General features: G+C 35.2%; 1 protein-coding gene across 5 annotated transcripts in view; it reads right to left on the reverse strand.

Moving 5' to 3' along the window:
* The window catches only part of LOC103988821 (uncharacterized), a 79796-nt gene that overhangs the window by 2958 nt on the left and 63253 nt on the right, over positions 1-13585 (reverse strand). For all 5 annotated transcript variants that reach the window (XR_010497272.1, XM_009407467.3, XM_009407466.3 and 2 more), the window contains 13 exons: positions 12983-13122; positions 12725-12879; positions 9061-9189; positions 8901-8986; positions 8680-8795; positions 8479-8591; positions 8101-8224; positions 7901-8019; positions 7233-7732; positions 6405-6729; positions 6155-6294; positions 715-836; positions 350-551 (listed from right to left, as the gene is read on the reverse strand). Coding sequence is in view for 4 of the 5 variants with exons in the window: in XM_009407467.3 (XP_009405742.1) it covers positions 350-551; positions 715-836; positions 6155-6294; positions 6405-6729; positions 7233-7732; positions 7901-8019; positions 8101-8224; positions 8479-8591; positions 8680-8795; positions 8901-8986; positions 9061-9189; positions 12725-12879; positions 12983-13122 (2271 nt within the window). In the remaining variant the exon portion in view is untranslated. The remainder of the gene's footprint in view (positions 1-349; positions 552-714; positions 837-6154; positions 6295-6404; positions 6730-7232; positions 7733-7900; positions 8020-8100; positions 8225-8478; positions 8592-8679; positions 8796-8900; positions 8987-9060; positions 9190-12724; positions 12880-12982; positions 13123-13585) is intronic.

Below are 13585 nucleotides of genomic sequence, written 5' to 3' on the forward strand. Positions count from 1 at the left end.
ATGTTACCACATGTGGGTACCAGTCCACATCAATGTCATCTGGCAATCATGTGATATCATCACTTCTTTGTTGTCTATATCGTAGCATTTTTATCTTTATTCATTTATCAACTAAATATCAACTAGAATCAACTGAGAAAGGTTAACTTCAGCTAATGAGAGGTAAAGGTAGTAGTAACTTCAAATGTATATAAAGTCTGCGGGGATGAGAATGGACATTTGCATATTAAGAGTATACTTTGACATTTTGTAAGAATACATGAAAAATTCTTCCAGATAAAAAAAGCCAACACTAGGAAAAATTATTAAAAAAATGGTGAGAAAGCAGAAGGAACACTGAGGCACAAACCTTGATACAACAAGCTCGCAAAATGATGGAAACAATACATATAGATGGGCACGTCCAATATTGTTATTCTTCTTTAGGATTTCTCTTACAGATGGTGGTACTTGAAGAACAGCTGCTGCATCCGAATGAATCGACAGTCGAGCAAGTTCTTGAAGAACATATACAGTTTCATCGATTCTCACACTCGGCAGTGGATGCTCTCCTGCAATAGTAGTTTGAGGCATTTCAAAAATGAACTTACAAGATATGATGAACTTGTCACTATCTGCCAGCAAAAAGTATATACCAATAAAAAATACCACTCATTCTTGTTATCTGCATGGAAAGAATAAGTATCCAATTAACATCTCAATCCAAAAGGTTACCTAGGCTATTTTCATCAGTCAAAAACTTGTCCAAAATAGTTTCACATCTCCTCAAAAGAATGGTGACTGTGAGCTTGCTAACTTCCGATCTTGTTTGATGCCAGCTATCTTCACATGTAAAACTGAGTAAGAAATACAAATTTCAGTTTATATTAAACAAAATGTGAACTTAAGCTTAGATAAAACAAAATGTTAATTCTCAGTTGGAGAAAGAAAAAATGAACCCATAGGCTCTTTCGAGTGAACATGACAAAATTATGGATGTTAGCTTTTAAAACACGATCGGTTTACATATTAAAAGTAAGCAGTGGGTTCTCTATTCATTTTCTACATAATAAAACATAGAAACTAATATATATATATATATATATATATACCAAGACTTTCAACACATAATTCTAAACAAATTTTTCAAAAAATATTACACGGGGCGAAGCAAATTGCCTGATGCACATTGATTGTAAAGAGCCAAAAAACTTTTTTTCACGGTCATAAGAATGGACCAGATTGGCTGATTTGAAGGAGAAACTCAAAATAAGACTTCAATTTAGTTTGATCCTTCTATTATATCTGATAAGTAGGAAAAATAAGACTAGGTCATAATAATGTGGAAGTGATGCAAGGAACCTTCACCACTTGGGTGCCTCGAAGTACAAAGGGTGGGCTCAGATGTGGTGTAAAGGAGGCAAGATTCTTGTATTATTTTGGACTGTTACCACCAAGGAAGTCCAAAGCCAAAGGATTAGGCTAGCAACATGGTATAGAGGAACACTTTTAGGAAAAGAAATTGAATTAATAAATATAACAATTAGAAGAAAAAGTATTATAGGTTTGCAAGAGACCAAGTGGGTAGGAAGACAATCTAGAGATATTGATAATGTTGGATTTAAGATTCGGTATTCTAGAAAAGTTAAACATAGAAATAGTATGAGAATTGTTGTAGATAAGGGTGTTAAGAATAATGTTGTAGAAGTGAAGAGATTTGGAGATAAAATTATAGTTCTAAGAATGGTTTTAAAGGAAGAGATTCTGAATATTATGAGTTTATACCTCTTAAGTTGGATTAGATGATAAAACCAAAAGGATTTTAAGGAAAACTAGATGATATTATACCAAGAATCAATGATTTAAAAAGCGCTAGGCGCCAAGGTCAAAAAACGCCCAAGGCGCTAGGCGTTCGCCCAGGCGCTCGCCGGAGCGAAACGAGGTGCTAAAATATAAAAATATATAATATAATTAATAAATATAATTATTTAAAATTTTAAGTATAATTATTTAAATATAATAATTTTAAATAAATAAAAATTAATAGTATTAAAATTAAAATAATATATTATTAATCTAATAAATATAAATACTATTATTAATATACTGTTAACAGTATACTGTATACTGTTAACAGTATACTGAAGGAGAAGAAGGGAGAGGAGTGTAAGGAGGCAGCAGCAGCGAGAGTGTAAGGAGGCAGCAAGAGCGGGAGCGACGAGCGGCGACAGCGGCAGCAGCAGCAATAGCGAGCAACGACAGCGGGAGCGAGAGTAGGAGCGGCGAGCAGCAGGAGCGGAAAGCGACGAGCAGCAGGAGCAGGAGCGGCAACGGCAACGAGCAGGGTTAGGGTTGGGTAGCGACAGCTTATATTGGTTTTAGTTGGTTCGATTAAACCAACTAACCACCGAAGACCGAACCAAACCTAAAATCCTAGTTCGGTCGCCTGGTTTAACCCAGGCGCTCGCCCGAAGCGCCCAGCGCCTGGGCTCGAGCGAGCGCCCAGGTGGCGCCTCTTTGAAGCGCGCCGCCTGGAAGTGAAGCGAGGCGCTCGGGCCTCGCCTCGCCTCACCCGAGCGCCTAGGCGAGCACCCGAGCACCTTTTTAAATCACTGCCAAGAATCCTGATAATCGAAGAACTTGAAATCGGAGCAAACTTGAATGGTCATGTAAAAAATAATACGATGAATTTAAAGGAACATGCTGGATCTTTGGCTATTGGGAGAGGAATGGAGGGTGGTATTAATTTAGTCTTCACTACCTTATATAATCTGATAATTATTAATAATAACTAAAAAAAGAGAAACATTTTATTACCTATACCAGTAGTCACAATTATAGCTGAATGAACTTTTTCCTCATTAAAAACCTAGATAGAGTTATGTGTAAAGAAGATTGTAAGGTTATCCCAAGTAAAAGATTGGTGAATCCACATAAACATTGAAGCAGCAAAAAATAGGAGAATCCACATAAACATTATGGTAATTAATATATATCTGTTGCAAAAAATTGAAGCAGTACAAAATAGGAGAAAAACTTACTAGGACCAAAAGCTTGAATTTCAAAGACAATATTGTAAAGACTTTTAAATATAGAATGTAAAAAAGGAGGAGGTTCTCAACTTAGACGGGACAATGGTAACATTATGCAAACTATGATAGCCAATAAGATTATGAATATTGCAAATGAGATTCTTAGAGAAGCTAAAGATATAAGTGTAGCCTTAAGAGAGAATTGGTGGTGTGAGAAAGTTTAAAAAGCAATTGTTATTAAAAGATCATGTTTTCAGGATTGACAAAATTATAAATATGATGTGACATAAAAAAGGTATATAGAATCCATAAAAGAGGTGAAAAGAACTCTCAATATGATAAGATATAATAATCTTTATAATAAGTTAGTCACCAAGGTTGGTAAAAAGGATATATTTCGAACTGCTAAATTTGAGGATGAAGAAAAAAAATATTTATTAACCACAATGAAAGGAAAGATGAAGAAATTAATTTCATGAATTATTTAGTGAACATTTTTTAAATAACTTAGCTCTAAGGATAGATAATAGTTGTATGTTTAGTAATTATTGTTCATAAAATTAGAGCAAGTGAGGTAAAACATATAAAAATAGGTCAGAGTGTGTCACATGATGGTATTTTTATTGAGGTGATGGTATTCTTATTAAGGTTTGGAAGAGTCTATAAGATTAAAGAATGGTTTGGTTGACTAGTTTATTTAACAAAAATTTTAAGATTTAAATGGAGAAAGGACTTTCTCGTATCAATTTAGAAGAATAAAGGAGAAATCCAAAAGAGTTCTAACTATAGAGGAGTAAAGATTGGGACATATTAGAAACTTAGGAAAAGACTGATTGGAAGTCGAATAAGATATGAAATAAATATATGCGAAAATCAATTTGGTTTTGAACTTTGAAAGATCAACAATAGAAGCTATGTATTTATTAAAGTTATTAACGAAGATGTATAATGCAAAGTAGAAAGAATTTGCAATAGATTTTTATTGACTTAGATTAGATCCATGATAGAGTTCCTATAGATTTATTATGGTGAGCTTTAGAAAAGAAAGATATATCCACTAATTATATGAAGTAAAAACAAATATGCATGATAATGTAATTACTAGTGTAGGACTACATCAAGAATACATTGGATTCTTTCCTTTTTCTTTTACATTTATAAACTTATTAGTCATACATAACACAATTCCTTGATGCATTTTATTTGCTAATGGTATTATTTTAGTTGATATAAGTTTAAACAAAATTAGTTATAAGCCTGAGTTATGAAGACAAACCTTGAAACTTAAGGTTTAAAACTGAATATAGAACTAAGAATAGATATGAGGATATAATTAAATTGGATTGTTAAGAAATTTTAATAAATAAAAGTCATAGACATCTTAGGTTGACTATTGAATAAGATGAAGAGATCGATGAAGATACCATTCATAGAGGCAAAACTATGTTGTTAAAATTGAAGAGTTTTGTGTGATCAACAGATACTTTTAGATTAAAAAAGGTTATACATGATAGTTTTTAGATCTACAATGCCTTGTGAATCAAAGTGAATCGAAGTGTTGGGTAGCAAAGAAACAATATATATAAGAGGTTTGTCTTGTTAAGATGATGAGAATGTTAAGGTAACGTATGAGATTTCATGGAAAGATAGATAAAGTAAACATTTTTATTCATGATGTTGTAGTTAGAAGATTTCTAAATAATTTCAATTATTGGTACAAGAAGAGGCAGAGAAAGATATAAAGGACTTTAATTTAGCTAAGGATATGGCCTTTTAATTTAAATACTAGAATTTAAATTTAATTTAATTTACCAAGGACCTAAAAGGATTTTAATTTAATTTAACTAAGGACCCAAAAGGATTTTAATATGAACTATAAATAAAGATCTAAATATTTTTAACTTAACTAAAGACATGGCATTTTACATAGCTCAATTGTGGCAGAAGCTCCATGTAGCCAACCGCTATATATTTATGACTTTGACTTGGTTGTTGTTGATCAGTCATGGAACCTTGTAGATCACTCGACAACCATTTTTTAGTTTGAATCAATTGACCAGGTTACAAGGGGGTTAACCACACATTCCTTGTTGATCCCTATTTTGATATTCCCTTCTCTGATTCAAGCCACACTTTGGGCCTACTCGTGGCAATGCCTTGCCCGAGCAAAGTGAGAAGATGGATAGGCCAGCCAAGTAGTGACATACCTTTCAAGAGTAAAGAGTAGGAGTGAAGGATAAATTGACATAAAAAGGAAAAGAAGTGAGAGGAGGAACAAGATTACTAGCAACGAGAAAAGGGAGGAAGAAAAGCTACTCATCAAACGAGGGAAATAAAAGAAGGAATGGGTAGGATCCACTGACAAAATATGTAGGAGGAAGAATGAGAAGCATAATAGGAGGAGAACAGGGAAGGAAAGGTAAAGAAAGAGAGGAAGAAGTAGAAGGAAAGGAGGAAGAGGCGGAGATGGTAAGAGTGGTTAGATGAGAGGGGGAGAAAAAAAAGAAAGAAAGTATACAAAAAAGAAATGGTAGAGGAAAAAAGCAAAAGAAAAATAGGAAAAGAGTAAAACAAACCTATTAAGACAGAATAATAATATAACAAAATATTATATAAATTTCTCTGTTGTCCAACCAATTGACCACTGGTCCAACCAGTAATCTGAGACTTGGCCAGGTCAGATCTGATAATTTGGATACTTAGTGTCATCTTTCAGTCCTAATTCACTGGTTTAGAATGTTCTGGTAACGAACAATCCCAAACTTCAAGCTTCATGAGTACTTATATTATATATATGTCCTTTACACCTAAGTGAAAAAATGCATCCAACCATTTTAATTTATCTGCATTAAGAGCTTAATTGATTGATTAAGTGCACATCCCAGAACTACTGATGAATTATGTGCCATTGGATCATAATTCCAAAACAAAAACAAGACTTTTGAATATGAAAGAAAGGTAGCACTAAAAGAAAGCCCTTGAGAATAAACATACTGAGATAAAGAGGTGATAATGCAGTGAAGACAGAGCATCAAAGAAAATGCCTAGTGTATTTGCTGTTCTAAATCACATTTGTCGAAGCGATATTGCTACGGAAAATATGGATAATTTGTAATAGTGTGTGCTTCAGTTACAAAACTTACCTGCATAAGGAAAATATTGTCTGTAAACAGCTCAGAGAGAATCTGCTACAATGCGAAGGCATAAGCCCAACACTCTCAAGAGGTAAAGAGTCAATTCTGGATGCACAACGGTCAAGGGTTGTAATTAATCGTTCCAATATCTGGGAAAACAACATTACCCTTCTAAATAAGTAGCTGAGATGTGAAACCAAGGCTAATCCTTGAATAAAGAAAATATAACAGGAAATAAGTTTTTGGTTTTAAATTATACCTCAAGAGGAGCATCAATATGGCTTTTAAGAACCTTGTCTCCCAGAGTACTCAGAACATTCATCTCGATGACCTCATCAGCTAAAAGTGCTTCAACCAAAAGAGTTCTAGATGAAAGAACTCGTCCACATGAACCAACCAAAAATATTTCATAGACATCTGCCACCTCATTCCAAAGACTAGCCCTATAACTTTTATAGGTATTTTGATCAAATTTATTTTCTGAATTTACTCTGGTTATGGCATCAATAAGAACACAATTGAAGCCATCAACTGCAACTTTCCAAAGGGTACCATTTGGGTTATCTCTTCTAGTACTCATGCACCTGAAAAAGAAAAAAAATCAATATATCTGTATAAATGCAGATTTGATGTTATTCCTGCCCTCCAAGAATAGAAAATACTTTTTTCAAAATAGTATGCTAAAATGTTGTCCTAGAGTGTCAAAAGGTTAAAAAACCAATGATTTGAGACGTGCCAACTTACTACATTGTTCTGTATTCACTTTGAAATGTAAAGAACATGTACATTAAGAAGTGCTATACATTTTGTGTCATTATATGCACCATGACATTGTGAAAGTTGCACATAAATATGAGTGCTTATTGCATGCCATTTCCTATATAAAAAGTTAATTGTTATTTAGATAACCACAGAACAAAAGTTCACTTGGAAGAATAGGGCAACAAGGCAGGGCCAAGTTTCATTCTCGACTTGTTTAAAATAATGTACAAATGTTTTTCAACTGGAGAATAATCAAGCATGAAGAAATTAGTCACTGCAGATTATGATGTAAAGAAGAGAAAACGAAAAACAGTCTACAGGTTACCTTCCAAGTCCATGCAAGATTTCAGCAGATATACAGCACTTTTCAGATGGTGAGGCCTCTAGATAGAGCTTCACAATAACAGGAAGAAGCTTTTCTCCAAACAAAGGGCTCAAGTGGGAGCTTGCTGTGTCATCAGAAGTAGCTGAGTGAGGAAATGAAGGCTGTGATTTTGTCATGGAGACAGAAGAGGCACCATTAGCAACATCAGGCTTTGGTTTCATGTTAATTTCCTTATGATTTGTGAAATCCCTGGATTTGTTTTCTGGAGAAGAACTTGAAGCATTATGAGAGTCCTTTTCTAAACCCTCATGATCATGGTTTGAACGCACTGCCAATTCCATGTCATTTATGATTTTATGTGAACGAGCTTCATATCCAATCAGATAACACAGGAGCGCCTTGATAAACTGGGACCACATGGATGATAGACGTTCTGTAGGACGTAGAAGAGGTAAAATCTCCAAAATTGTACGCTGTACTGGTGGAAGGTTTTCCTGGATCTGAAAGCATAAGAAAACAAAACAAGAAATATGAGAAATGTTGAAAGAACAAAGGATTCTTTGTTGAATCATCCACTCCGTAGAAGACAAAAATAAATAAATAAAAACAGAATATTGGGCAATAAGTGGCAGAACCAACTAAGCAGAACTGCAAGCAAGAGAACTTACAGCTTCATTTTCCATGTCACCAGAACTCTTGGAACTTCTAATGGCCAAATGCAATATAGCAAGCAGCTGCAAGTACATGTCTGCATCAAACATTATGTGTGCTTGCGTATAGAGATCTCCTGTTAAACATAATGCATTAACGTCAAAGAGACAAGAACAAAACATACTGTAGAACACTAGAATATCTGATTATTCATTACCAAGACCATTCAGGATCTCCTGCTTCACCTTGCTAGCTGCACTACTAGTGTAATTAGGGAACATTTGAATTACAAGTTCATAGACATCAAGCATAGATTTGACATAAGATACAGCCAGGTTTCCCTGAAAAACTCATTGCAGCAAAAACTAGTCAGTGCCAGTCAAATATTTCATGAGTTATTGAAAGATAGCTTGAACCTATATTGGTTTGTAGAGTAGAGTTTTTATACAAATGCAAAATAGTATTCAACTTCCGTATTGAAAAAGTTAGAACGGGGATTCAAAGTAATAACTTTTTTCAGCTATAATTAGAGCAAGCATATACAGAAGTATACATGACAAAAATCAGCATAGAATACCAGAAGGTAAACAATTACCTTTGGACAATGTGAATTAACAATTGTCTGTAAACAATTTATTGCAGCAAGTGCAACTTCTTTACTACCATTTAAGATGCTATTCTTGACAAAATCTAGCAAAAGTTCCCAACCTGCGCAGATAAGTCACCATTCAGTAGATGAACTAGCTCATCAAAGAGACCAATCAAGTTTTGGTAGAAATGTTCAGAGAGAACTAACAAGCAGCAAAATTGCCCAAACTCTGAAGAAAAGGGAAAAAGGAGCGCAGTAGCCTTGTTATTCCACCCAAAACCAATACGATAGTCTCATCCCATTGCTTCTGAGCCGTATTGCGGCTACAAAAACTCAAGGTATAAGTACAAAAAATGACAAATCAAGACTTTCTCGGTCGAAAAGTTCTACTAGGATAACAAACAATTTGGATTCCTCATAGTTAATACCTGTGGTGAATCAGCATATGAACAGCTTTTCCTCCTCGAGTCCCTAATTCTTTTCCTTGCCACTCTTCCCGGGATGAAGTGGATGCCTATGGATAGAATTTCCACAATCGTTTAAAGCATAAACGAAGCATATATTTCATGATTCTGTAACTTAAGTTACCAGGTGAGAAACACGATCTAGAATGGGGAATACATAATTCCATAGGCAATCCTCCCACATACTTCCGGGTATCTTCTGTCCATGACTGCCCAAAGTCTGAAACAAAGTCCTAATCGCTGAATTTCTTACCTGAAAAAAGCAAAAATTTCAGTCAAATTTTCATTAAACAAATTAAAGATTTAACAAGCAATAAGACATTTAAATTTGAACTTTTTAGATTATTAAAGTAATTCATTCTGTTGGCACTGATAGCTACCAATAAACAGCTAGATTCCAGGATAGATGCTAGATAACAGGCTAGTTATTTTATAGAGGATAGAAAACTCGTGTGATGCTGCACCTTCATTGTTGTATCAGTATCATGATTATTAGGCAGAGAAATCATAAGCAACTAACTAGAAATGCAGTGAAGTGATTTTTACAGTGTGCATGAGCACAATTAAGAGGTAAACCAAACAGCTAACACATTGCATGTAATTAAAGCATAACAGCAAGCCCAAAAGAACAAAGGGAGTATAGCTTACAAGCTTACTCCATATGAAGGAAAAGACAAATGGAGGCAATAACAATGATGATAGTATTCATGCACTTCAAGGAAATTCCAAGGCCCAAACCACAACAAAATTTGTCTAACAGCTACTGGGGCCCCTCTATAACCTACGAACCACAATTTGATTCCTCATTCTGATTCAAGAAGATTTGCATCCCATATTAAAATGTTCCATGATCTAGATTCTAGAGTGTAAAAATTTGCTGTGCAATTTCATCATCATTCTGTGGTCTGCATTGACCCTCATTCGTTGGACTGCCCTAACTAAAAATAAATAAAAACCATATGTATCCTGTTCAAGAATCCCAAAAAAAAAAATTAAATACTTAATAGTAGCAATGAAGAAAATATTAAATACTTAATAGCTTTCAAGTCTTTTACTCCCAGTGTCAATGACATAATTGGATCCATAATTAATTAAATATTAAAATCAAAACATCATATCAGACATAGCAAGTGAGCTAGAAGATTCAATAAATATTGTGACTCAAAATAACAAAACAAACCTATCTGCCAACATAAAAAAGGAAAAAAGGATGACTAGGTGGCAAAATCCATACAACAACAATAACAAAACCATCAAGTCCCAACAATTAATCAATTAAAATCCAATATCATAAGATCTGATATAATTTTATGCTAACTGTCAATTTACACTTTTTTATCCGGGCTTGCAACTGGCATTGTCAGTGTTAGGTGGTAAAAGACATACCAGCACTTATATGATGACCTAGAAAGTTAGATGTCCCACGTTGGGCATCAACTAAGTACCTTTAATAATACCTAGATATCTATCCAAAAGATTTATCCCATGGATATCAGATTATAGCTTAAATTTGAAGAATAAAAAATTTAGTCATTTTTTCGAAGACACCTTATACTTCATTCAAGTACCTTCGGACAAGAAAGCTTCAGTGAATGAAATAAATAGATTGAGCATCCTTAATTACCTAACACTGTTATTTACTAAGAAGTGAATATCAATAACTCTTTCCAAATCACAAAGTACTGAGAACCACGGTTCCATATATCAAGCGTGTCTGTTGGTACAAACCGGCGTTTACCAGTCCAATGCTGAACTGGCGGGTGGACCACTAGTTTTCGCCTGGGAATGGTTTATTCCAGGTTCATCGCCCAGTATGGTTACTTTACTGCCCTTACCACCCAGCCTTAACTGTTGGAACTAGTTTGCACCCAGTTCCTGGATCTAACAGATCTTTTCCCATCTATTTAAAGACTGCAACCCTTCTTTTACCCTTTTTTTCATCAAAGACTCTCTCAACCTCACTCTCCAAACTTAATCTTTTTCAAGTACGAGATCAATCTCAAGAAATTCAAGCTTCATTCTCAAGAAATCTCCATAAAAGATACATCCGAACACCTCAAATTCCACTTCCACCTCCTCTACCTCTTCCTGCTGTTCCTCATCCTCCTCCCACCTCTTCCTCCACCTCCTCCTCTCCTTTATCTTCCACTGCCTCCTCTTCTTCCTTCTCTTCCACCATCTGCTTCTTCCTCCTCTTCCTCCACTGCCTCCTCTTCTTCTTTTCTCTTCCTCTTGCTCTTTCCTCCACTTCTTCCATTGCCTCCTCTACTTTTTTTCTCTTTCTTCCTCCTCTTCCTGTACCACCCCTTACTCTTCTTCTTCTTTGTCCTCTTCAACAGGCTGGTACATAGGTGTAGGTGTACTACCCAAAATGGTGATCCTTGCTTGATACAACCTAGTCGCTTGGAGGACCTCGAACCACCCGTCACGGAATCAAGGTAATCATTTTGATGGTAGTAAGCATATAATAAGGTATGACATTAGAATTTGAATCATATATGCACATCATGTATCATGCTTAGAACTTTGAAATAATTCTATCATATTTTCTCAATATGGAGTTTGTAATCTATCAAGCCCAATATGGGGTGTACTTCCCAGTATGATCCTTGTACCAGGCTCACCATCCGACACAGACCTGGGAAGCACCTATATAGGGCAGTAAGCCTACCCTCCTCGATGTGACTTCCCAACAAGCCATTGGATAGCCATTGGGACCTCGTTGTGTGGCTATTAATAGCTGCCACAGGCTCCTTTCTCTCCTTGCTCTCTCTCTCTCTCTCTCTCTCTCTCTCTCTCTCTCTCTCTCTATCTCACTACCTCTCTTTCTCACTCTCATTCTCTTTAACATTTCTCTCAAAACTCACCTAATTCTTTCTCAACTCTCTTCCAAAATCATTGAAGAACAAAAGGATAAGCTGATTTGCTCAAGAAGAGGATTCAGTCTCAGTATTCAAACAAATTTCTCTTCAAAACAACATAAGTCCAAACCTAACTCTAAGCTAATTTCATGCAATTAGGTCTGGTAGGTTAGGATTTAGGATTATTCTTCCATGTACAGCATAATTTAGGGTTTCATATTCAAAACAGAAACCTAGATTCTTGTAGATCTAAGCCACATCCATGAGGATCAATGCTTGATTCTCATGGATAGACTTAGATCCAATGGATATATAGATCAAGGTTTCATTTGAGTGGATATTGGGTTGATTCCCATTTGGAACAAAGTCCAGTTCATGGTCAGAATTTCAACTAGTCTAAGTGAAAAGTGATGTCAAAGCAGGGGCCAGCCTGGTTTTAGCCAAATATTCCACTTGCATAACAATTAGAACAAATATTACCAAGCAATCTCAGATTAAAAAAACAATTACCTTAGATAAGGACTCTTCTTCATGGAATGGAATTACAACAAAATATGCAATAATTCAGTAAGTGTGTTTTTCTTATCTTTTTTAAATGTGTACCCTAGGTGATTAAGGCAGAAGTGTCTTTGAACTTCTACCATGAAATCAGCACACAAATGGATGAAGATGCTAAAATCAAGCACATTAAGTGAAAACTTGAGATGCCAGGTACACAGGCACAACGCAGCAAAGGAATATGAAGTCTTTGTCAAACTTGTCTTGCATGACAACCATTTGCTGTTTACAACAAGGTCAGATTTGAAGAGTCTAGCACATAATAAAGTGTATTTTAAAAGTGAACAGAATAACAGAGGATGTAATCATGTACGAATCAACTATTACACAAGTACATGAAAAATTCCAATTAAAGAGAAGACACTATACCTCAGGCCTCTGATCTCCTGCAAGATTTTGAAGAATGGAGAAAACTGAAAAAAGCAACTTATTGTAATCAATCAAACTTTTCGAGATAATTGGTTCATGAACTTCCATGGTATGAATGGCCTGTTCATCTTTGGGGTCTACACCAGGAGCAATCCCTGTCAGTTAAAAACATTCAAATTTATTCCTCATGGCATATGGAAACAAAAATGTAATCCAAATGTACTGATAATATAAACATCAGCTGAAGAGATTAATAACCATCATCAATTTCCTGGATGAGACTGTGAGCCAATCCCTTCGCAATAAAGTCAGTTGCAGTCCAAAGTAGGCCAATTGCGGTCAAACTTATATTTATTTCCTTCTTCTGAGCACTATATGCACCTGTGACTTCTATACAGCTAGATAAATTACAAGAGGGCACAAGTTAGACTGCTGCATAACTGCAAAAGCTATGATCTGTCTTGAATGAACTCTGAAGAATCTTAATTTCAATTTATGTTCCAAATAATGTTCAGAAGAACAGAAAGCAAGTCCATTGCTACGTATCAAATATTAGAAAAAGCAAAATTATGAGTAGACCAACTAAGATATAATTGAAATATATGAATGGTGTATACGAGTGAGCATTTATAATGGTTACTTGATACAAAAGATAAATAGAACATGTATTTAAGATATTGCCATAAAATCACAAAGACTCACTTCATCAAGCAGACGGAACCAGAGGGAGTCCCATTTGTGAAGCATTTTGCTTGTGTTTAGGGAAAACCTCCATATAGATAATGATATACAAGTTAAAGCAAGCTGCATGCTGAGAACAAGCTATACAGGGCACTGACACTCCATGGCATCTAATGCCGA

This window comes from Musa acuminata, chromosome BXJ3-6 (genome assembly GCF_036884655.1).
Source record: "Musa acuminata AAA Group cultivar baxijiao chromosome BXJ3-6, Cavendish_Baxijiao_AAA, whole genome shotgun sequence".
Lineage (NCBI taxonomy): Eukaryota > Viridiplantae > Streptophyta > Magnoliopsida > Zingiberales > Musaceae > Musa > Musa acuminata.